The sequence below is a fragment of the Syngnathus leptorhynchus genome, chromosome 2, assembly GCF_054491065.1.
Source record: "Syngnathus leptorhynchus isolate UIUO chromosome 2, UIUO_Slep, whole genome shotgun sequence".
Lineage (NCBI taxonomy): Eukaryota > Metazoa > Chordata > Actinopteri > Syngnathiformes > Syngnathidae > Syngnathus > Syngnathus leptorhynchus.
In genome coordinates this window covers 20,807,612-20,831,606 of record NC_141196.1, presented here as the reverse complement: position 1 = coordinate 20,831,606, position 23,995 = coordinate 20,807,612, and the positions used below count along the sequence as shown (strand labels likewise).

The 23,995-nt window shown below is 39.1% G+C and overlaps 2 protein-coding genes across 3 annotated transcripts in view; one reads left to right on the top strand and one right to left on the bottom strand.

Moving 5' to 3' along the window:
* polr1d (RNA polymerase I and III subunit D) overlaps positions 1–1,808 on the top strand; it is a 31,617-nt gene extending 29,809 nt beyond the window's left edge. For both annotated transcript variants that reach the window (XM_085939939.1, XM_085939929.1), the window contains one exon: positions 1,540–1,808. In XM_085939939.1, coding sequence (XP_085796065.1) covers positions 1,540–1,587 — 48 coding nt within the window. In that variant the 3' untranslated portion in view covers positions 1,588–1,808. The remainder of the gene's footprint in view (positions 1–1,539) is intronic.
* Positions 1,809–3,930: 2,122 nt separating this feature from the next.
* Positions 3,931–18,534, bottom strand: LOC147061216 (endothelin receptor type B-like). The gene is made up of 8 exons (XM_085902362.1): positions 18,400–18,534; positions 13,786–14,305; positions 11,663–11,775; positions 11,375–11,579; positions 9,477–9,626; positions 5,745–5,878; positions 5,523–5,631; positions 3,931–5,107 (listed from the first exon to the last, which is right to left on the bottom strand). Exons 2-8 carry the CDS (start codon positions 14,170–14,172, stop codon positions 4,967–4,969), a joined length of 1,239 nt encoding a protein of 412 aa, XP_085758488.1. The 5' UTR covers positions 14,173–14,305; positions 18,400–18,534; the 3' UTR covers positions 3,931–4,966.
* Positions 18,535–23,995: the final 5,461 nt, after the last annotated feature.

The following is a 23,995-nucleotide window of genomic DNA, read 5'->3' as shown; positions in this document are numbered from 1 at the left end:
AAAGTATTTGCCTCTTACAAGTGTCGATACAATGGCGCAGTTTCCTTAAGAAACATACAAATGGATATGTAATGAAGCAAAGTTGAAACCCAGAAGTTAACTGCCTTCAAAGTGGTGGAATTTGTCAACCAACATTTTCTGAAAAGAAATTTGTTGAAGTCAAAACCATCACATTGAATTTTAAAGGAGGGCTGGACAACTTCAGCCAACATGGAGTATATTCTCCATCCATCATCCATCCATCCATCCATCCATCCATCCATCCATCCATCCATCCATCCATCCATCCATCCATCCATCCATCCATCCATCCATCCATCCATTTTCTGAACCGCTTTGTCCCCACTGGGATCGCGGGCATGCTGGAGCCTATTCCAGCCGTCATCAGGCAGTAGGCGGGGGACAACCTTGAACCGGTTGCCAGCCAATTGCAGGGCACACAGAGACAAGCAACCATCCACACTCGCACTCATACCTAGGGACAATTTAGAGTCTTCAATCGGCCTACCAAGCACGTTATTGGGATGTGGGAGGAAATCTAAGTGCCCGGAGAAAACCCTCCTCCATTATCTGTACCGTTTCATGAGGGTCGCGGGCCTGCTGGAGCCAATCCCACTTGACTTTGGGCAGTAGGCGGGGTACACCCTGAACAGCCAATCGCAGGGAACACATAGACAAGCAACCAGTGTCACTCATAATCACACTTACGGACAATCTAGAGTCCTCAATTCCCCTATCATGCATTATTGTTGCGAAATGGCCATGCAGTTCAATTCTAGTCCTGTAGATGGCATCAATGCATCCATCCATCCATTTTCTGTACTGCTTGTCGCCACAGGGCGTCGTGCTGGAGCCTATCCCAGCAGTCATCAGGCAGTAGGCGGGGGACACCCTGAACCGGTTGCCTGCCAATCGCAGGGCACACATAGACACACGACCACCCGCACTCCATCTGGGCAATTTGGAGGGCTCAATCAGCCTACTATGCATGTTTTGGGGATGTGGGAGGAAACCAGAGTGCCCAGAGAAAACTCACGCAGACACAGGGAGAACATACAAATTCCATACAGGGAGGGCCGGAGGTGGAATCAAACTCGCACCCTCTGAACTGTGAGGCGGACGTGCGGTAGAGGGGGGGCAGGAGTAATTGATTGACAAAACCATTCTGTAGTTCAACCAAAAATATACTGAACACTTTGATACCTGAACACTTAATTGATATTTCAGAGTACTCTTACCCTTAAAAACAATTGGCTTATTTATTTTGAAAAAAAAAACAAAAAAAAAAACGTCTGTAGACAGTGATAAATAATTACATTTACTTGAACACTTCAGGCTAAACTTTGATTTTCCCCAACATAGAAAAATATTGGACTCGTGAGCCAATAATACTTGGAAGGAATCACTGTCATCTGCCTTTAGCGTCAGCGAGCCCTGCTCAGATGGCGCTTTTTGAACCCATGACAGGGCCTCTCAGCGAGAGACTCTTGTGTCAATGTTGTCGCAACTCAAGCTGAATGTTCTCTTTTACTATTCCAGGCAAAAGTGAACGAGTTCAAAGAAAACCAGGAGCAACCCATGGAATGAAGACCATCAAGCCAAATGAAATAATATAGTTTTATTTATTTAGTAAGTATAGTTTTATACAAAAGGTTGCTGAAATGCAGCCATCCAAATGCAAATGCTTGTCCAAAGATATTGATTGTCCCCTTTTTTGTGGGCAAAAGCATTTGGGTATTTTTTTCCCTGTTTCATATTTCCGGAATTGTTGGCTTGAGGAGGCAAAACATTAAACTCCAGAACAAAAATGATCAGTGTCATGTTGTGTCCTGTTTTTTTCATTCCTCAACTCCCCCAAGACATTTTCTGTACTGTGAATTGTCACAACTGCTCGCGTATCACTCCTTTTAAAGGATTTCCAAAGCCTTGATGTAATCCTCGGAACTCAAAATTGTTTGCATCTGTCCTTTTGGAGAGGTGAAGGGAAACTATGGATCTAAAGATTTCAAAATTGGCTGAAGAATGCTGTCTGAGTTATTTTGCATTGTGCCGCCAAAACAGATGCAGAAAAAGAATGAGGGCACTGAAGTTTGAAAAATAGCATGTAAGGTTTGGAGGGTTAAGCATATCCCTCTGTCACGTCAACACATAACTGCGTGTGTGGTTGATAGCTTCGGGAACAATCGTCAACACATGGTTTTCAAAAAATAATTTCTATGGTGCAATAGTTGTGTTTTTCGCTTAGCCTTGCTGCACCGATAGACTCAAGAGACATTTAGATGTGCAAGTCACAAAATTGATGGACATTCTCTGCAGCGGAGGTTGATGAAAGTCATTCTGTCCTATGCTAGGGGATTTTTTTTATTTATTTTTTTTACAGGAACCCTCTCTTAATCCTTATGGTGATTAAACTTTATCCAGGGCCACAAGCATAACTCACATGTGCAATCCTAATTACCATGGACATAGCTATTTTTTTGCAACCTTCATATTCAAGAGCTATTTGATAGAAATAAATCAATTTCAGCTGAATTCAATGCAATAGTTATCCATCATCATCACTAACAGCATAGCTGCAAGCAGAGCGGCAACTTTCCAAACGGACAGTTAATATTTGCTATATTTAGTGATTCATTTTCGCATTTTAGTGACTACTTTTCTAAAGCGGTTGGTCCACTGATGCAGCCAAAACCACCTGGAGCTGAACCAGCTCAAGACCGTTGAGATGACAGTGGACTTCAGGCGAGACCCTTCACCACTTTCACCCCTCACTATCCACAGTAATTCTCTCCACAGACACCTTCAAGTTCCTGGGAACCACAATCTCTCGGGACCTGAAATGGACCGGCCACATAGACTCTGTCCGGAAGAAGACCCAGCAGAGGCTGTACTTCCTGAGACAGCTCGAGAAGTTCAACCTGCCGCGGGAGCTGCTGAAGACCTTCTTCACTGCCATCATCCAGTCTGTCCTCTGCACCTCCGTCACTGTCTGGTTTGGATCGGGCTCCAAACAAGACAAGCACAGACTGCAACGGACAATCAGGACTGCAGAAAAGATAATTGGAATCAACCTCCCATCTATCCAAGACTTGTACCTGTCTAGGACCAGGAAACGTGCAAGCAACATCTCTACAGACCCTTCTCACCCAGGTTGCAGTCTGTTTGAACGACTCCCCTCCGAACGGCGTTACAGAGTTCTGTACGCCAAAACCAGCAGACACAGACACAGCTTCTTCCTCCAGGCTGTTGCTCTGGTGAACTCACACTACTCTTAGAGTCTCCGAGTCATTGCTATGCAATAACATCCTGCTCTCCACACCTTTTGTGAATTGTCTACACTGTTTGTACTATGTGTCCTATCTGCATCCATTGCAGCCTGGTCATCCTGGAAGAGGGACCCTCCCATGGTGTGGTCTCTTCTCAAGGTTTCTCATTTCCCCCAGTTGGAGTTTTGAGTTTTTCCTTGCCCTCCTGGGAGTTTAAGATCAGGGGATGTTTGAGAATATTTGTCATTTTTCATGTCCTGAGTGTTGTTAGTCACCTAAATGTAGAACAGAGGCTGGGATGTACCGAAGTCAAATTCCTTGTTTGGTACGCTCAAACATGGCGAATAAAAACTCTTGAATCTTGAAAAAGCAACAAGTGAATAAGTGATGTCAGTCCTATCAGAGCTTTGGATGGATGGCTGGACGGACGGAACTGACAAACAGGTGGCCTTGCTGCTGGTGAATGACATACTGACAACATTTACGGACGCGTTCATCAAAATAACCCATCTTAGATTGACGGATTTTGACCTATATTAAAATAAAGCCAAAATGGATGAAAGGTTTCACAACCCCCCAACATTTTCCTTTCGTTTTAATACTTTGCATGCCCTGGTAGAAACACAAATGATATGGTACGCTGGTTTATTGAGCATCCCCCAAATCACAATTATCCCATAAGACCATGGGTCAAAAATTGCTCCCGTTTTTAAGTTCCATGACAATCATCAGTCGGAGTCAAACCTTCATTAAAATATTGAAAAAAAATAAGCACACACATATATAACAAAAAAAAACAATACAGTGCCAGGCTCGTAGACGGATGAAATATTTTATATACATTATATATGTACATTGACGTAGGGAAATGACAGTCGACATGAAAGAAATTCTTTCTCAGACAAAGCCCAACATCTTGTACAGTGTTGCCACTTCTATCCCATTCACAGTTCCCGAAGGTATAATAGCCAGGTATCCTGACATTTAAAGTGTACTGTATGATGGTACAAAAAGTTGACTTCCAGTCCAAACGAAATATATACGAGAATAAGAATGTATAAAAATATGTTTCATAAAGACATATAAACCAAAAAGCACTTTTCAACAGCACAGTCCTACACAACTAATTCAACACCATTTAAATGTGTTTCTTGGAAATGATTTCCTGTTGTGGGGCGAGCCACAGTTTCAACAACAGCAACCACATGACAGAGGAGAAAAAACTTTCTAACATGAGGAACATCTTAATTAAATTTTCCTTGAAACAGAAACTGTTATAAGGGAAGACTTTATAGACAGAACAAGTAATAACAAGCAGGGAGGATAAAATACTAGCAGCCAGCTCCTCAGTGTTACAAAATGGTAATGATCTGTTCTGCAAAATTTATTCAAACAGGCTCGTCTTCACTTAACATTTGGCAGCGTGACATCACTACAATCTCTCCTCTATGATTATGAAGGCGCGTGGGCAATGACAGTGCTAAATTTTACAAAATGATACAATTCATATGCAGAAGCAGCTCAGGGTCATCTCTTCCCATTTTGCTTTTTCTCTCAGGTTATGTGGATAGATGTACTATGCATACACACAGTATAGATGCAATTATGCATACATACATATAGACCGATAGATCACCTCCACTGTCATAGCTTACGTGACATGGGGTTTGTAACAAAAGAAGAATGATTGACGAGTGTATTCATGAGGAACTTGTGTATTTCTGACTGGAGCGGGAGCTGGAGCGATCTAATCCATTGCCGTGGCAGGAACCCTTCCACCCTGGGACAGAACCCCGTTCATCTAGTGTAGATGTTCCATAGCACCAGCAGCACAGGCAAGACTGCAAGGACAAATGGTTATTACTCATGATTCAGGCATGAAAGTGCAAATTTTTTTTTAAATACAAGACTTAGGTTGTATGAACTGTGAATGAACGGTTATATGTAAGTGAATCAATGCTTCTGTTTTGAGGTTGAATTATCCACAAATTCACATATAGAGCATTGTGAGGGGAGAATGGATATAAACAACATTGCACATTACACTACATTATAAATTGTACAACAACTGTCCATTCCTTGAAAAAAAATTTCTACCAGATATTTTATCTACTATTTTTTCACTGGATGATTGTATTTTATTGTATTTAATTATATTTTCATTTTGATTCATTTTAAAAAGTGTGTGTGTGTGTATACCATTATTTCTGTTGAATAGTGACAACTGTCTTTTGAATTTTGTCTTGTCACTCTCACCTGGAAGCAGTTTTTGAACTTCTGACTGACAAAGTAGAGGGCAATGGGGTTGATGCAGGAGTTAAGGGAAGCCATGTTGATCCCGATGTAATCCATCACTAAGAGGAAGCTGAAACAAGGAGTGGAGACGGGGTTATTCGGTGAATTCAACAGGAAGTCACAAAACAGAGAACAATGTGTTGTCATGACATGTGCAGGTTGTTTGCTTATCTGTACGCCAACCTGAGGAGTTCACAGCGGTTGGGGTCATTTTGGTCGTAGACTGTTTTCTTCAGAATCCGGCTGAGGTGAAGTGGCAGCCAGCAGAGAGCAAAAATCAACACGAGGCAGAACACTGTCTTGGCTACTTCCCTCCTCTAGACAAAGACAAAATGATGCTCAACATGGGCGATTTTAGATTGAATGCAAGTTATAACACCTACGGGTGGAAATCTTTCACCACAATTGGTAGGGCTATGATTCAATTCACTTATTGTTGCATCTTATGTCTTATCCTCTCGAGGGTTGTGGGTCTGCTGGGGCCTATCCCAGCCGAAATAATTATATATATATAAATAAACATACATATATATATATGTATATATATATACAATATATATATTGTATATATATATTTATACATATGGATCCATCTTAGATGGATATATCTTTTATAATATATAAAAGATTATATAAATCTTTTTAGATTATATATAATCTGATATATATATATATATATATATATCACATTATATATATATATATATATATATATATATATAATATATATATATATATATAATATATATTATATATATATATCACAGGGAAATAAAAATCCCTCCGCGGGGAAATGAGGGAGCAAAAGTCACAGGTGGACTAAAAGCCGGAGGAAGGGAATGTCGCCCCCTGGAACCCAAAAGGTGCGTTTGGTGGAAAAAAAAAAAAAAAAAAAAAAAAAAAAAAATATATATATATATATATATATATATATATATATATATATATATATATATATATATATATATATATATATATATATATATATATATATATATATATATATATATATTGCCAGGGGACAAGGGGCAATATATAGGGGATATATATATATATATATATTGCCGAAAAGTGGTGCACACTCAGTTGAAATCTTTTTGGGATAAATAAGAAGCTGCATTGCAGTCAGTCTTATTTTAGTCTTTTAATGACAATCTCATTCTAATGGCACAGGAGACTTTGTGTGTCGGCTTGTTTGCAGAACTATAGGTGGGCATTATTGGTGACAGGCTGGAGTTTTTGTGTGAACCTTGGTTGCTCTGAGTCCCACTCTGGCCCATTGTCATATGGTGTTCCACAGGTTTGAATTTTGAGGCCCCTGCTGTTTTCATAGTATTTGCTGCCCCTGGGTTCCATTTTAAGAAAGAATGGTATTTCCTGTCACTGTTATGTGGATGACAGTTGGATCTATGTCCCGCTGAGCATTTAGGAGGCTTTCTCATTAGGACCACTTTTGGCTTGTCTGGAAGAAATCAAAGCCTAGATGGCACTAAACTTGTTGAACTTTAAGAGAACCAAAGTTCTGTTGTTTGGTCCCAGTGGCCTTCTCATCCTGGTGACTTGGGTCCCCTGGCATCTTATGTCAAGCCAACCGTCTCAAATTTGGATTTTAAATCAGACAGCGATCTTAGATTAGAAAATCAAAATGGTGCGCTAATTAAATCTATTTTTTCTTCTTAGCCAGCATGTTAAAGTTAAGCCTCTCTTTTCACAATAGCACTTAAAAACAGTGATCCATGTTTCATGACATCTTGGTTGGATCACTGTATTTGGTCTTTATTTTCGAGGGAGTCAGTTCTCCCTCAAATGTCTCCAGTTTGTTTCCAAATCTTCAAATGATTTTACCCCACCTTTCCTCTGTGGACTTCTCCACAGCTACATATCTTCCCGGTGCATCAAGATTCGTGGACCAGACACTGCTGGAGGCGCCAAAAACTAAGCAAAGGCTCCGAGGGGATCGAGCTTTTTCTGTTGCCGGTCCCTCCCTTTGCAATGGCCTTCCCTTAAAACAGGTGTGTCCATAGTCCGGGCCGTGGAACTATGGCAGCCCGTGTTTAAATTTCCACTGGCCCACAGTCTCTGGCCTTAAATTAATCATGTGTGGCCCGTCACAGTAGAACATAGACAAATACAAGTTGTTTTATATTTCATGAGAAGATGGCAGTGGATCTGTGGCCGCGCCCTGGGGTGTTTTGGAAATATGCACGACTCATTACGAAACTCGCCAAAAGCACTTTGGATGCAGCTGTGGTTGTTTTTAAAGTGCTCTATAAAAAAAGTCGAGGTGAGTGGACATATTTCACTCATACTGGGACTGCACAATATTGGAAAAACGTGTATTCCGGATTTTAAACATAGCGATATCGATATTATTGCAATCTAAGGAAAGAAGTAAAACATTTTTATGCAGCAAAACAAGTAAGCTCGGTGTAATTAATTTTGATTTTAGAAGATAATGTTGAACTATTGGATGGCGATGAGCATTGAAGTTTGCATCTGACTGGTCAAATTCTGATAAAACGATATAGTTCCATTAAAAAATGATTGCATGTCTTTATGATATGCACATTGCATAAGCCTTTATCATGATAATTATATTTTGTCTACACAGTGGAACCCCCGAAGTCACCTGCTCGACTTAATCGGGGTTTTTGACACAAAATGACCTCGGTTCTCGGACAAAGCTTTGGAAACCGACGTTAGTTGACGTTGTTGTTAAGCGGGTTTTAAAACATTGTGATGCTCCACTGCAGTTGTGCGCGCCGCACTTCTGGAAAGCTGCACTGGCGAGACCACAAGATCACGGGGATTCACGCTGAATAGATTCAAGATTCAAGAGTTTTTATTCGCCATGTTTGAGCGTGCCAAACAACAAATTTGACTTTGGTACATCACAGCCAGAGTTGAGTTCACGGGATAACAAGCGTGTTAAAAGAGAGCTACTGTAAATATTTGAGAGCCTAGATGACGGATCTTTTTAAGAGCAAGCTTTAATGCGGGGCCTTTTCAGTCATGAACATTTCCACGAGATGCAACACACCAGCTCAACTTGCGCAATGACAAGGTACGCCCGGTTACTGGTGTGCACTTCCATTTGTCACACTGTATTTATAAACAATAGCCTTCCTTTCATTCATATTGATTCGCTTTTGGGACATTATTTCCAGGTCTTTGGCTCATCTACCATGGGTAAATACGTTTTGTGTTTAAATAGTCTTATTTTGTCATGTTTGTGTCAAGGGTGGAATGACCAGGGTTTATTGAGGGAAGGAAGGGGGCGAACACAGGCGGGTTAGAGACTCACGGCCAGAAGACAGACAGAAGTCCACTCGGACATCGGAACAGATTCTGACCGTGACCCTCCACACAAGACCGTGAGAAATCGATGAGCAGGACAGGAACACTAGGCGCGGACACAGCCGGAAGACCAGAACAGAAAGACGAGAACAATCCGACAAGGGAGTGACAGGCAGACAGGATTTAAATACGCGACAGGTAACGACAGGAAGGTGACTGTGATTCGTACGTACATAGATTGTGAGTAAACACAGGAAGGGAGGGGCGAGTACACAGACGTGGACAGAAATAATGACAACCTACACATAATAAAACAACCCGGGACGAGTCGTGACAGTTTAATTTATTTCAAGGTCATGTGTCAAGCGCCACACGCTGTAATGTATTTTTGTTGTTTTTTTAGTCTCATGTACAGTTTTAGACAAAATTTGACAAATTGCTTCGGAATGCGAAAGCTTTCGATGCGCCTTCTGAAATGGGTTAGCGTCGAGATCCTCCATATTGTGCAGCCATAACCCGTCAGCATTACGCAATTTAACAATGAATGGTTTAAATGTATTAAGCAATTCACAATCAACATTGCAATGCATCACATAATTGATCCCCTTCCAATCATACCTGCTTCATGTGGTCGTTGAGTGCAATTCGCATGCCTTTCTTGCGACTCAGCATCTCGCAGGACATGAGGCTGTAAAAGATTGCTGTGCAGGCGAGTGGTAGGCAGAAGTAAAAGCCAAACAGCCACCAGACTTTTACATCCTGATAAAACTGGAAAGATACAAACACACTCAGAGGAAGTGCACTTTCAAACTCTTTAGTATGAACATCTTAACATTGATAGATGTATCCCCTTGTTTATACTAACAATATTCCACAATTTTTTTTTGGTTCATTTCATAGTTCATTTAAGGGCAAGGAAGCATATTTGGGGACTTAAAACCAACCCTCACAAGCCAACGTTGAATAGACCCCTACTATGTACGCCGTGTGCAGCCCAGATTCGAGAGGCAGAATAGTCGCTAAGTTCATAACAATGGTGAACACCTGTGCTGTTTACAGTTACTCTCATCACTCAACTAGACATAATTCATCTTTTTGGGGATACCAGCAGTAATTCTAAGACAAGGGGGAGGGAAGTTGTGTGAAAGACGACTGTTACCTTAAAATCCTATGTATAATATGCACATCCACATTGTTAAGTTATTTACGACTTGCTTGGGACATTTTGTTATTGTCCTGTTTTCTTTTTCCTTTTACATTTTACTGATATCTTTTTCTGTTTTTTCAAGCTCGTAATAAAATCAATCAATCAATCAATCAATCAATCAATCAATCAATCAATCAATCAATCAATCAATCAATTAATCAATCATGTGTAAAATATGCCTCCCCAAAATGAACCCTATAAAGTTGTGTTTTTCTCTATACCCGTGTATAATACAATCATCTGTTGGAATTTATTCAAGTGAATGTTTTTAATACTCCCGTAAGACACTATAAAACAATGTTTTTTAAGTTGCCCTCTTTGTCACTGAGAGTGCCGGGAGGGTGTGCAGGAACAAAAAAAAATTTGGGGGGATTTTATTCAATTCTAGTTATATAGAGTACATCAGTTGCATGTGATTAAACTGTGTTAAACTCATGTTTTATTGCATTATTTACAGAATAGGCTGTAGATAGATATGATGGTGTAATGGAAAGGTTTGCATTTTACTATTGAATGTTTTTGTTGAGGGGTTGTAATGAGCACGCCAAACTAAGTACTACGTTTTACGGGCTCATAAACGCACAACTTGTTTGCGAAGTGATGTCACAACAACAGTAGCAATTTTGCCAGCACATTTAAATTAGCCAAACCCTTCTCAGCCTTTTAGCCTTATTTAAAAAAAAAAAAGAATGTTTGAGTCAGCCTGGTTTGTTAAAAAGTAATTCGTAGCAACAACAACTGTGTGAGACTGTCAGCATTAAAGTGTCATTGCCTTTGAAAAACAATGAGATCACTCTTGCCAACTTTTGGAGCACTTATCTGAGTTGCTGTTCAATGCTGCCAGCAGGAGCCGTATAATACAATAGCAGCATAATTATTTTTAGCGTCCTTAAATAACAATTGAACTTGACTTAAGGATGATGTGGTGGTGGTAAGTACAAACAATCAGGATTAAGCGTCAAGATACCATCAGCCGTCACGCCACGGCACGCTGTCAAGAAAAACTTATATAAAAATAAGCATCCTAAAGGCATTGTTATTAAAGGCATATTTTATTTGGTAAAGTAAGGTTCTTTTTTCAGTAGGCCTTCTCATGGAGATGCTGGTGTGTTATTATCATACATAGCAGATAACTTTCTTTATCCTCACAGTGTACACTAAATAGAACTAAATAAACGCCGACCCGAGGCAGAAAGAAATCCTTTGAGAATTTTTTGAACAGATATAGTACAAATGTTAATTCTAGACTACATGGTATTTCCTTTAAATAGAGTGATTTACTAGAAAAGATGAATCTTGTATTGCCTACCTTTACAAAGCTGGAGCTCTGCTCTGGATGCAGCAGACAAACACGCAGCTTGTTGCCTCTGTATGGCATCTCCAACATGTCAAACGCAAGCGCCTCAGGGACTGCTAGTAGCAAAGCAATCACCCAAATCAATGTCACCTCCACTGCCTTCCACGCAGGGATGCCCATCCCCTTCACCCTGCTCCATGATGTTACTGCATGGTAGCTGCACAGAGAATGGACACACATATTTGTTTTGGCAAATTCCATCAGTCTGCATAGTTGATTGTGGATTGCGAGTATACACACCGGTCCACACTTAGAGCACACAGGCTGAGAACAGTGATACCCACTGAGGCTTTTTGAATGAATGGTATCATCTTGCAGACATATACTCCAAATGGCCAGTCCTCTGCTATTAGCTGCATGAAGACAGATCATTTTGGGGTTAGGGAGCTGTTTATTACATCAGACTGGAATTCTATTCCTGTTTTTTCTTACGTGACAGTCAAAGACAAAACTAACACTGCAGTGTGTCTCCTTTCAAAAAACTTATATCTCCCAGGGGCTGATCAAATCAGTTCAGCATCAGAGCAGTGTCTCAAGTTATTGTGTCTTGAGAGAGAGAGAAAAGAAAACCTCAACTTTCTAAACCCCAGTGGCCTTTTTAACAAACGCTGACAGTTTATTATCAAACCTTCATCTTACATTCCAGTGTTGCAGAGAAGACTGAGTTGTACTACACGAAAATACTCAGTATTTGCTTTGATAACACTGATCTATCTTATTCATGATTATCCAATTAGATTCAGGAAATTGAACCAGTCCCGTTCAGTTTGTCTGATAAGCATAACTGACCGTGGTTTCCACTACATTCAATCCAGCTGGAAATTTCAACACAAATGGCAACAATGCATTTGATACAAAAAGACTTAACTTCCTTTTTGAAACAACCGTTGCCAGTACTAATAATACACTCGCCAGTAAACCTCAATTAAGGCCTGAATGTGCTGAGATAATATCCAGATTACTGAAGTGCATGTAAGGAAACTGATTTGGAATACAGCCAAAGTAAACACTGGCCAGAGGGTTAATGAAATGGATGTGATGTCTTGGTGTGATGAATACAGGAGTTGAAATTTTGAAGAGGTCTTTACATTTACATTTCTGATTGCAGTAGAGTTATAACAATAGTTCTCAACAACAGAGAGCAAGCCCACCATGCTCTGCCCCGTAGCTGTGGAGAAAATTTTGTCATTTAACATGGTCCGTGACCGAGACCTGACCTTCGTCACACACAAATGTTGGCCAAGATCTAACCGAGCAACGATGAGCGAGTTAAAGTTTTATGCTAAAAAAAAAAAAAAAAAATGTCACAAGACTTTGTACATCAATTTTGAAAAGCCAGAATGATTTGATTTGTTTATTTCGGCAGTCACACTTCATCGCATGCACTAAACAAACACAGAACTTGGGAAATGGGATGAAGCAACCTTGCTTATTGTGTCCAACCAAGGATTTTGTTTTCATTACACATTAATATCGTATGTAATTGACCAACTGTCCATGACGGGTGATTATAATTGGGTAGGAATTGAATCAATCTGCTAAGATATATTTGGGTTCTTTTTTTTTAAGTTCAGTGTAACCTTTGTGAAAGGCTACTTGAAACCAAAACGGCTGACTTTTTTTTGGCATGGGTTCTTTTTTTGTGTGTGTTTCATGACAGACATGAAGGCCCCTGGTGAGCCATTTGTGGGGGCGTCTGCTTTTAATTAGGGGTGCTACAATCCGGATTTTATGCGGTTGATATGATTGTCCATAAATCTGATCGGCGGATTCTGACACTGATCTCATGGATTAGCTGTCCATTTGTCAATTTTAGAGCTGCTCTCAACGCACAAAGTAATAAGAATCAAGTTCTAAAATAATTTATGAATCTGTCAATCATTGTATTTGATGAATTAAGAAATTAGATTTTACAATGAAACAATCTGTCCAAATTTTAATTCCAATTTCCAAACATATACAGTTTTATAATTCAGTTACTGGTTTGATGGAGTGCAGTCTTGAGGAAAGGTGGAAGGGAGCTGCTCTCCAGTTGGCTGCAGGCTGAAAAATACGTACTTGCTGTGGGTGATAATTTTTTGTGATCGTCAACGACAGACGTTGATCGACATGTCAGTCATATTCTTTTCCATGAAAATTGGCCGATCATGATAAGTGGCTGAGTGAATAGCAATAGTATTTGTAAACCCAATTGTTGGGTTGCTATCTGGATCCTGTCTGTTTTGTCTTGATCAAGAGCACCTCAAAGTCTAATGGGTCTTAGAAACAGTCTCTTAAATGACAGGCTACATTCCTAAACCTGCAGCCGTGGCCGTCTTCAGAGCAACATAAAACCACAGACAGCCAAAGCAACATTTCTTTACCTTATACACAGTGATGGGGATGGCGATGATGACATAAAGTAGGTCCCCCAGTGCCAGGCTGCCAATCAGGACGTTGGGTCCATTCCTCATACACTTGTTTTTGTATATAATTCTGAGCAGCGTGGAATTGCCAATGATTCCGACCACAAAGATCAGGCAGGACACAATGGTGTTCACATACTTGAAGGCGTGCTTAATCTCTGTAGGCTTTATGCACATGGGAGGGAAGGAGACCCTCGGCCGGCCCGGCAGTGGGGGTTGACGTGAGATGGAAGCATTATTCTTGGAGACTTCAGAAGTGTCAGGCACAGTCGGAGAATCCCGGATGAACCGAGAGGCCTCAACCTCCATAACCATCAGGAAGCAGAGCAAAGCAATGGCTTTCATTGTGAAGCGAGGGAGGTTCTTTCACGGGGAGGCGTTTCCTCAGTCAAAGGCAGACTCAACATACACAGTCTCACATACCCATTTTCCACACGTATTTGCTTTTGGCCTGGACCCCTTTCTCAAGATGTTTGTCCTGTGGAGAAAATAGACAAATCATTATGCAGGACAAGCCGCAAACCAGCTGTGTGTGTTAAGAAGGCAACTTTCAAACAGGCTTGCAGGATTATTGCATTAACGCTGGAGGCTGAAAACGTCAACACGTCCTGAATTCATTAGCCTATTAAAGTTAAGTAGTTTAGTATAGTTTAGTAAAATATTTATTTGTATTCTTGTATCCATCTTTTCTCTCTGCCAGATGACTGAGATGGCAGAGTGACATTAAATATCCAAAACTGCAGCTGAAGCTACATGTATGTAAAAACATCACAACAATAAAAAAGATGACATTTATATAGAGTGAAGGCAGAATACAATAATCCCTCGTTTATCGCGGTGAATTGGTTCCACGCCCACCCTCGATAAGTAAAAATCCGCAAAGTAGAGAACATACAATATCCACACAAGGATTTTATGAACTTTTATTTCATTTTTAAACACTTTTCTTTTATACTTTTTTTTTTTGTATTTTTAAACACTTTTGTAAACATTTTAAAGTCAAATTGACTTTTAGAATCGTCTTATTAATTTAAATAAGTATATAGATACATAGATAAATAAATAGATAAATGTATTGTTACAATATATTCACACAAGACTTTTATAAATTTTTATTGTAGTTTTAAACACTTTTATTAAAAACCTTTTTTTGCATTTTTAAACACTTTTAAAGTCAAGAAACATTCTTCTTTACTATCTATTTAGTAACTACTTTTGTGAACATTTTAAAGACAAGCTGACTTTCAGAGATGTTCTTATTTAAACACTTTTGTAAACATTTTAAAGTCAAATTGACTTTTAGAATCGTCTTATTAATGTAAATAAATAAATAGATACATACATAGATACATAAATAAATAAATAAATAAATAAATAAATAAATAAATAAAAGTGTAAATGTATTGTTACAATATGTTCACACAAGACTTTTATAATTTTTTATTGTAGTTTTAAACACTTATTAAAAACTTTTTTTGCATTTTTAAACACTTTTAAAGTCAAGAAACATTCTTGTTTACTAACTATTTAGTAAACACTTTTGTGAACATTTTAAAGAGAAGCTGACTTTCAGAGACATTCTTATTTACGAACCAACTACTTAAACACTTTTGTAAACATTTTCACTATAGTCTCGAAATGAAAAAAACTTGATGATGAAGCGCAAGTCTTATATGTTGACACAGACAGTGCAGTAGGCTTAGCTAAATTGTAGTTATTCAATCAGCTGCAAAGACACAGCTCAACATGTTCCCATTGACCATTAGTGTCATATGGTCAGACAAAACCGTGCGCTCTGAGCTCTAAGTGACGCCCGAGGTCGCTGATGGTGGAGGGATGCACTTGCCTGTCTTGTTGCCTGTCTTGTGTGCTTCATTCCTGCATATGACGATGTAAATTTGTGTGTGAGACATAAAATAAAAAAAAATCCACCATGCACCGAATCTATCCGCAATATTTGTTTCGAAAAAAATCCGCGATAAAGCGAGGCCGCGATAGGTGAAGTAGCGAGAGAAGGATTAATGTACACCCCAGACTGCTCACCAGTTAATCACATGTAGATAAATTGTGAAGTACACATTGTTTCAGTATTCATCTGACTCCAGCTATGCTAACCACTATACCATAAAAGTCAGTGTAAAAAATCAAAGGATTTTTTTTTTCTTACCGTAACGATACATTTTGCAAAACCTTTGGCATTAGATTTATAACTACGAACACATTTCTGGCAGATGGAAGACCATCCCTATTGCAAAAAAATTGTTTTAGAATGACATGAACAGAGTGCTGCCATGCGTTAAGCAGAGCCAAACGTTAAACAAATGGAATGGTGATAATAGATACCAATTTATGAGTTGGACGAGAAACTAGTCTGCAATGAGTGCACACGTGTGTGTCATGCGTAGCCCTAACAAGGCTTTGCCAAGGGCATCTGTTAGGATTTTAAAAAATCTGTTTACAATCATACATACTACATGCACAATCTCTTAATGTAACAACATATGTGGAGAGACTTTCTTGACATCAAACGTTTGAGGACAAACACAGTTGCTTCCCAAGGGCTCTTAAATTTTTTTATAATGTTGCTGAACGCCGATCTTATAGCCATGTACAGTCTGCAAATCACAGTTAGCATTGATGGCTGTGTTTAAAGTCCCAAACACAGAGGCTTGTTGTATTTGCACACACAAAGGCAAAATCACATGGATGAACTCACAAGCATATCACAGCACCCCCCCTCCACCCTAATGGAAAACTCCCATCCAATCCTTTCTTCAGTGGATATGTGGCGTCCCGTTTTATATAAGAAACAAGGTCATTAGGCTCTGAACAAACAAGAAAGAGATGACGATGTGGTATGATGTGAGTTTTAATTGGAAAAAACTGCGGAATCCAATAGATCTAATAGCCTCTGGTCTTTAGCTGTTATGGCTCCATAAAATGGCAACCTCAACATCAAAAGAGGTAGAAACTATAAGGAAAGCATAAAAAAGGTGTCACAGTGCACACAGAGGTCATGAGGGTGATCTATACATCAAGAAGCTGCAAGATGCCACTGGATATAAATTAAGTTGCTCAGCATGTGTTTCAATTCCAGAAATGTATGAAAGCACCACATTTGCACTAAACTCCACCACTCCAGACCATGCATGGTGCTCATTATATTAACAATCTGAATATAATTTTTCTATATTGTTTACCTGTACAATGGAAAATCACTTAAAACATTGTAGATTGCTCCTGGAACAGCACTAGTTTCCTCAAGCAATTACAGTAAAAAAAATAAACTGTGAAACAAACCCTGTCAGTGCTCGTGATTTTCTTGTGACTTTTTTTTTTTTTTTTTATAAATAGATTTTATTTGTCCTTTTTCCCCTTTTAAACAATGTTCTGGGATTAGACTGAATGCTGATGTTAATATATGAATAAATTCTTTATGGACAAGCAACATTGGACTACTGAAGAAACTATGCATTGGGACATTCAAAGCATCTGAGGAATAATGATGGATGACCACAAAAAAAAAAAAAATACTCTCAGGGATTTGGTGCTAACTAATGCGATTTATGGAGTGTTGGATTCTGACTGTAACCATGAAACGTATAGCATCCTGGACTTTAATTGGTATGCAAACCCACAAATCAATTTCTGAAGGGGTAAAACCTGCAATAACAAATATGATTTAGGAGCTCTGTGTCCACTATGTAACTGTAAAACTGCAACACACTGACGATGTGTGCTTTTATTACACATGTACATCATTGTGGTGAAAAGCACACACATTGACCCTTGGTACTAAATCATCCCACAGCTAACTGTTATTTTAGGTGCATGGTGACAAAATTTGTCTGCACAAGTTAAAAAAAAAAAAAAAAATCCACTTTATTTGACAAGGATCAAAGCCAAATACCGTCTTTACAAATAAACGTCTGGTTTCTGCAACGTGAATGTTGTTTAGTTTTACTGATTAATCTATGGTTCTTCAAATCTAAAAACGTGTAAAATGCCGTAACAAAGGACCGTTTTTAAATTACTAGTGTAATTAGTACACTGATTACCAAATGACTAAACCATTAAAACAATTTGTCTCAGCTATCTGATACTATAAAGTGCTTTCATACAGATTCTTTCAATGTCAATGCATTTTGAACGGGAATAAGGAATTTAAAACTAAATATATTTATATATACAACTGACTTTTCTGAGAAGTCACAAATTAATCGAGCATAATAATTAACCAACAGAAAACACAATTCGCAATGATCGAGATCCAACACAACGATAATAAACAAACCCAGTGACACTGCGGACCACGAGAAAATAAAAGACCGCATCCCCAATGACGTCGTGTCGTGACAGACCGTAAATTTCTCAAGCTCTGTAACTTTATAAACTGATACATGGGACCTGATTAACTTCGAATTGACTTTTTTTTTTCCAGAGCATGCGCTTAAATATAAACGATGAATTGATGTCAAGCCTGTCACCAAGAGGTGTATCATTTATCCAACTTGTTAAAAAAAATACATACATATCATTAAATATTTCGTCAAAACCAATCAAATATCTTACCAAAATACAGCAAATTGTACACGGGATTAAAGTCTCCACCTCATCAACATTGCACCAGCGTTCCAGTAATTGTCTTGATAAAAATTGCCAAGTTTTTTTCTCGGGTTTGGCTCCTTTCCACTCTCTTCTTGTGCGAGCTCCTCTGACTTAACCGAACGCAAAGCGCCACTTTATATGCGCTAAACGCTCAACCAATCACGTGACAGTATAGCTGCCCCAACTGCGACTTAACTATGCAGAACTATGTGCGCTTTTCTTTTTTAGATATCTCTTATGAAAATATACGGGCTCTTATTATGATCAACCTCTGCCAATGATCACATTCGGATTTTCACTTTACATAATTACACCTGTCGTTGGCAATAGATACTTTATTGATCCCTGGGGGGGAAATTCACCTACCAGCAGTATCCACACCCAAAAGTGGGCACAAAGGAGAGGTCAAAGAACAGATATGCAGTAGTTACACAAATTGTGAAACACACAAAATAGTATGAATTAATAATCAATTAACAATAAATAAATGAATAAATGAATAAACGGTCACACGAGAAACAAGAGAGGAGAATAGATAACTGTGACTAAATTAATAAACAATAAACAGCAGTTGAAAGTGTCAATCTATAAATAAACAACAACAAAAAAACATTATTCATTTGCCAACCCAAGATGATGACCGTGAACACACCCCTACCCAAGTACGCCACCACAAAGACTGATAAAACATCTGCAGCATCACATTGCAGAAGTTGAAGAATGCCAACCGCCTGAGGAAGTACAGCCTAGAATGGCCTTTTTTGCACAAAGTGTCCACATAAGCAGACCAGTCCAGTTTGTCATCCAGCAACACTCCAAGACATTTACAGGTTTGTACCACCACACATACCACCTCCACACACATTGATGTTCACAGACTCTGGCCTGGGCCTCCTGAAGTCCACCACCATTTCCCTGGATTTGTTCAGGTGCCATACCAAGTGGACAAACTGGTGAGGGAGGCTTCTGTACTCTTTCCGTCCATCTCAAATACAGCCAATTGTGGCATGAACTCAGAGTTGTACTGGAAGTCAGAGGTGTACAGAGTGAACAGGAAAGAAGCACCACAGCAACGTTCACTTTTCCCCAACTCTCAACTTCCAGTTTCACTAATACAACACTTTTTCAAATCTTCCAGATGTGGAATTCCATGAGGTATTTCACTTTAATCTTCAATGTTTTGGGTTTTTGGATGAAAAAAAAAAATCATGATGAAAGGTCAGAGAATAAACATTGTTATGTAAATGTAGCTGCAACATACCAGTTAGCATTTCTGTCCAAACAAAGTATGCACATAAATGTAACTGCTGGACGTTGGCGTGCTTCTCAGAACCAAGCGGTTACAGTGTCCTGTTGTTTTAAGGCAGGATGTCCAATTTACTCAGCGTCTCACTGCGCTCACTCTTAATGGCTTCAGAAAAATCATGAATGTTGACATTTGTGGACATTTCTGCGTGTATTAAATTCTGGTATTTTTTCTCAAGTTAGTTGGCGATGACAAAACAACAGCAAACGGATTAACTTTTGACATTTGAGTTTGATGTCAGCACGCAACACGGTATGAATTGATGGTTCTCATTTTACTCACTGTTTATCTAGTACACCAAGGACATTTAACATTAGCCTGGCTGAGGGTTTTTCGCAAAAAATGTGACCGCTGCAGTTTATGTATAATAAAAATGATGAATGATTTTTATTAAGAGATGCAACATTTTGTTACAGTACATATTGCACACCAGTCTCCTGGTTCATTCTGCTGAATAAATATGCACATTCAGCATATTTCTGCACATACTATTATATTTACTGACGACGTAGATTCAATGGGACCACAATGACATTTGAGATGACCTTCCCTGTTCTTTCAGAAAGCGACCTGGTTATTTCACGAAACTAACTGTTGAATGTTCAAAAGACATCAGTAATATGCAAAAAAAAAAAAAAGACTCGTATTTGGGGGGGGGGGGGGGGGGCGTGCTCCCCAAGACAAATGCTGAACACAACTAGTGTTGGGCTGAAGAACACACTTTACAAGACCAAGACTTGCTGAGACCAGAATTCACCAAGATCAGATCAAGACCTAGACACACCAAGCCAGAGAAAAGCCCTAACCATGACCATAAAAATCTAATTTAAAAATCATGACATGATTGAACAGATTCCGTCTTCAATTCAATTTAATTTTCTACCTCAATTCTTCTGCCAGCTTTGGCTGGTCAAAGTGGTTTTGATTTGTGTCTGAGAAGAAAATATATTGAATGTATGGGAAATTACTGGTAGAGGCTAAATGTTGCACCAGATATAATGTATGAAGCAGTGGAGTAATTACAACAAAAGGCTGTTCGTGATTTACGGTCAACAGGGTGGATGCATGAGCAGGCTTGGCCAGTACATCTTCAGCCATTTTAATAGATGTGTCCGTTAAAGGTGGCAAGAAATGCAGTACCATGCAACATTTTTAGTAGTAGTAGTAAAATAGTCTACTGTATTTTGTGTGTATTTGCATGATACAACACAAATTCCATCTTATAACCTACAAAGTGTATTTACAGTGTCATACTGGCTAAATAATAGTGTACAATACTTTTGCTGCCAGATAACAAGTGGAGGAAATCAGACGTGATGCGTTGCCATGACACACGGACAAATTGATTTGTTTCTATCTGTGAGCCACATTAGGATGTCTAATTTGAAAGATGTGGCCAGTCCTCTAACCAAAAGTCACCTGGGATCACCTCAAGCTAACTCATCACCTTAGTCTCGGATATCCGTCTCGCTCAAGAGATTACAACGTGCATTCAGTCTCTCAACATCTGAGTTCTCAATTCCCGGGATAATTTACAACTCTGGAGAAAATATCTCTTGTCGTGTTATGCTACTTCATTCATGGCCAATCAAATAAGCTCCCGTCATTCCCTGGTCACTCACTGGCAGTTATGATGTGGGCGAAGCGGCCCCCTAGAGATTCAAAACATCTACGCCGTGAAGTGGGCATTCGGACACTGATCCAAACCCAGAATTGTTTGGGTGCTCCCCACAGCTGTGCCAACAGATTTGTTCATAGATTTTATTTATTATGTACACTGAAAAAAAATTAAATATCATTTGAATATTTTAGAGGCTAAGAGTAGGAAATGATGTCAGTTGCCCACACTTTAATCGTGAACAATTGAAAGTTTTTTTTTTTTTTCAGTCTACTACTGCTAACTCATAATGACTGTTTTTATTTTTTTATTTCACTCTCCCCATAGGAGGCAATTTAATTCTTGATTGCCAGAAATTCCTATTCATCACCTTACCGTATTCCTAAATTACATATTTTTATTACAACAAAATCAAGTTCTCCTCATTAGTCGACACTCCCTTGACAATAATGCATAGTAGTTGTACTAAGTTCATTCTGTTTCCTTTTTTCAATCACTTTTTGGTTTTTGGTGTCAGAGTGACACTCTGATGAAGGCGGAAGTTCATGCCGAAACATGTCAGGTAATACAACCAAAATACCCTGTTTGTGATAAAAGAACCAAAAAGTGAGTGAATAATGCATAGTGTTGATCACCGAGTCATACAAAGGTTTTAACCTATTAAATATGTGTCAGGACAGTGTTTTTCTTAGAAGGTAGTGTATAGCACATCAACACTGATGTTCACTGACCTTGGGGCGACAGAAGCAAGGCATCATGGTCTTGTTTTTAGCCCAGGTCCATGTGCCAGTCATATGACCAGTCCGGTAAACATAGTGAGGAAAGTAAATGAAGTAACTGAGTGCGTGTGTGTGTGTGTGTGTGTGTGTGTGTGTGTGTGTGTGTGTGTGTGTGTGTGTGTGTGTGTGTGTGTGTGTGTGTGTGTGTGCGTGCGTGTGTAAGGCAATATAGTAGGGCAGTGGTCCACAGCTTGTTTTCCTTCATGGACTGGTCTGTGGACTGTAGTTTGGTTAGTAATTAGGTTAGTAATACATGAATTGAAGGTATTGGTTGTTTTACCAAGTGCCTCTACATAGAGTATGTATTTAAGGTGAAGAATGTCAGATCAGTGTTGGTCTCAACTAGTCTTGACAGACTAGTCTCGACAAAACCAAGACCCTAAAAATGTGGTCTCGAGATCAAGACCGTGTAACACTAACAAGGACCACACTCATAAAAACTAATCACTTACCCGACCACGTGACTTGTCGGGAGAACATGAACAACAAATGACTTCCAAATGAAGACACAACAAATGAGAAACATGCTGAATACATCTGGTTTATTATTGTTCAACATATGTTTGGAGGGAGAACAATTGGTTAGGTAGTGTCAGGGTCTGTGCTCTGTTTAACTAGAATATAAACATAAAGAAGAAGGAGCCAGGATGTGTGGGTACTTCCTTTTTACTCTGGCTCTTTGCAGGAAACTGCTGATACACAACGATAGCAACAGAAGATAAATTCAGATCTGTGGTTTGTGGTTCACATTCAGATTGGGAAACCAAGATATTACAACTAATAATACAACACAAACAAATAATTTGTTTGTACATTTCGGAGTCACATGCTTATGGATGCAATTACATTCTCCCCTTTCTATTTTTTCTTCAAAGATTACACAAATATATTGTTATCTGCAAGCTAAACTCACGTCTTCAGCATCTACCCCGCAGGTCAAAGGTCAATAGACACTGACAACACAAAGAGGCCAGTATATCTTGACAAGACCCGTGTCAGAGAGAGGTTGGTCCAGCCTGTTGTGTGGTTAGCCTCTCCTTCCAGAATAGCAATTGTTGGGTGACGTGGACATAATTTCATATCTTTATATTTACACCAGCTATTCTATTCTATTCTATTCTATTCTATTCTATTCTATTCTATTTATAAAGTACACTTCTTCCATCAGATGTATGCGATTGAAAGGCTTTAAATGTCGATTAACACCAATCTTGGAAGCAGGATTGTGGCCGGATGGCTTGAGCTGCACATGGTCACATGATCATGGAAAGTCCATGGCTGACATTGTCTTAATTTATGATATTTGAACATTCACATGTACTGTAGCTATCGATACGATAATGATATATCGTCCAGCCCTAATTGCAAGCACAATTGTCTGTATTTACGTATATTTACTGCATGCTAATCCACTTGAAGTTCATAAAGTTTAAACACGTAGGGAATCGGACAAATGTTCACCATATGCTTAGCGTTTGCTTCTATAGAGAAGCTCCCAGGGGTTAATGATAAGTATCAGCTCTGCAGTGGGGCCTGCATCCTGTGCGTGTCTACCTTTGCTCTGATTTATGAAAAATACCATGCTGGACAACGAGCTGCATTTGGCAGGGTGCCTTTTCGGGTCAATCCATAGTCACCTACCGAGGTGCATGTGTTTTTTTGAGTTTCTAAATGAAAAACAAAACGTTTATAATGAAACTCTGAGAACTCCAACTTCCTAATTGCTCATCAAAGTGTTGAGAATGTTCTTTTCTGTGATGGTTCTATGTCCATAAAGACATGGATGAGTTTGTTGTTCAAGAATTTAAAGTTCACTAAGCACAACCTCTGACCAAACAAATAATCCTTAAAAAATTC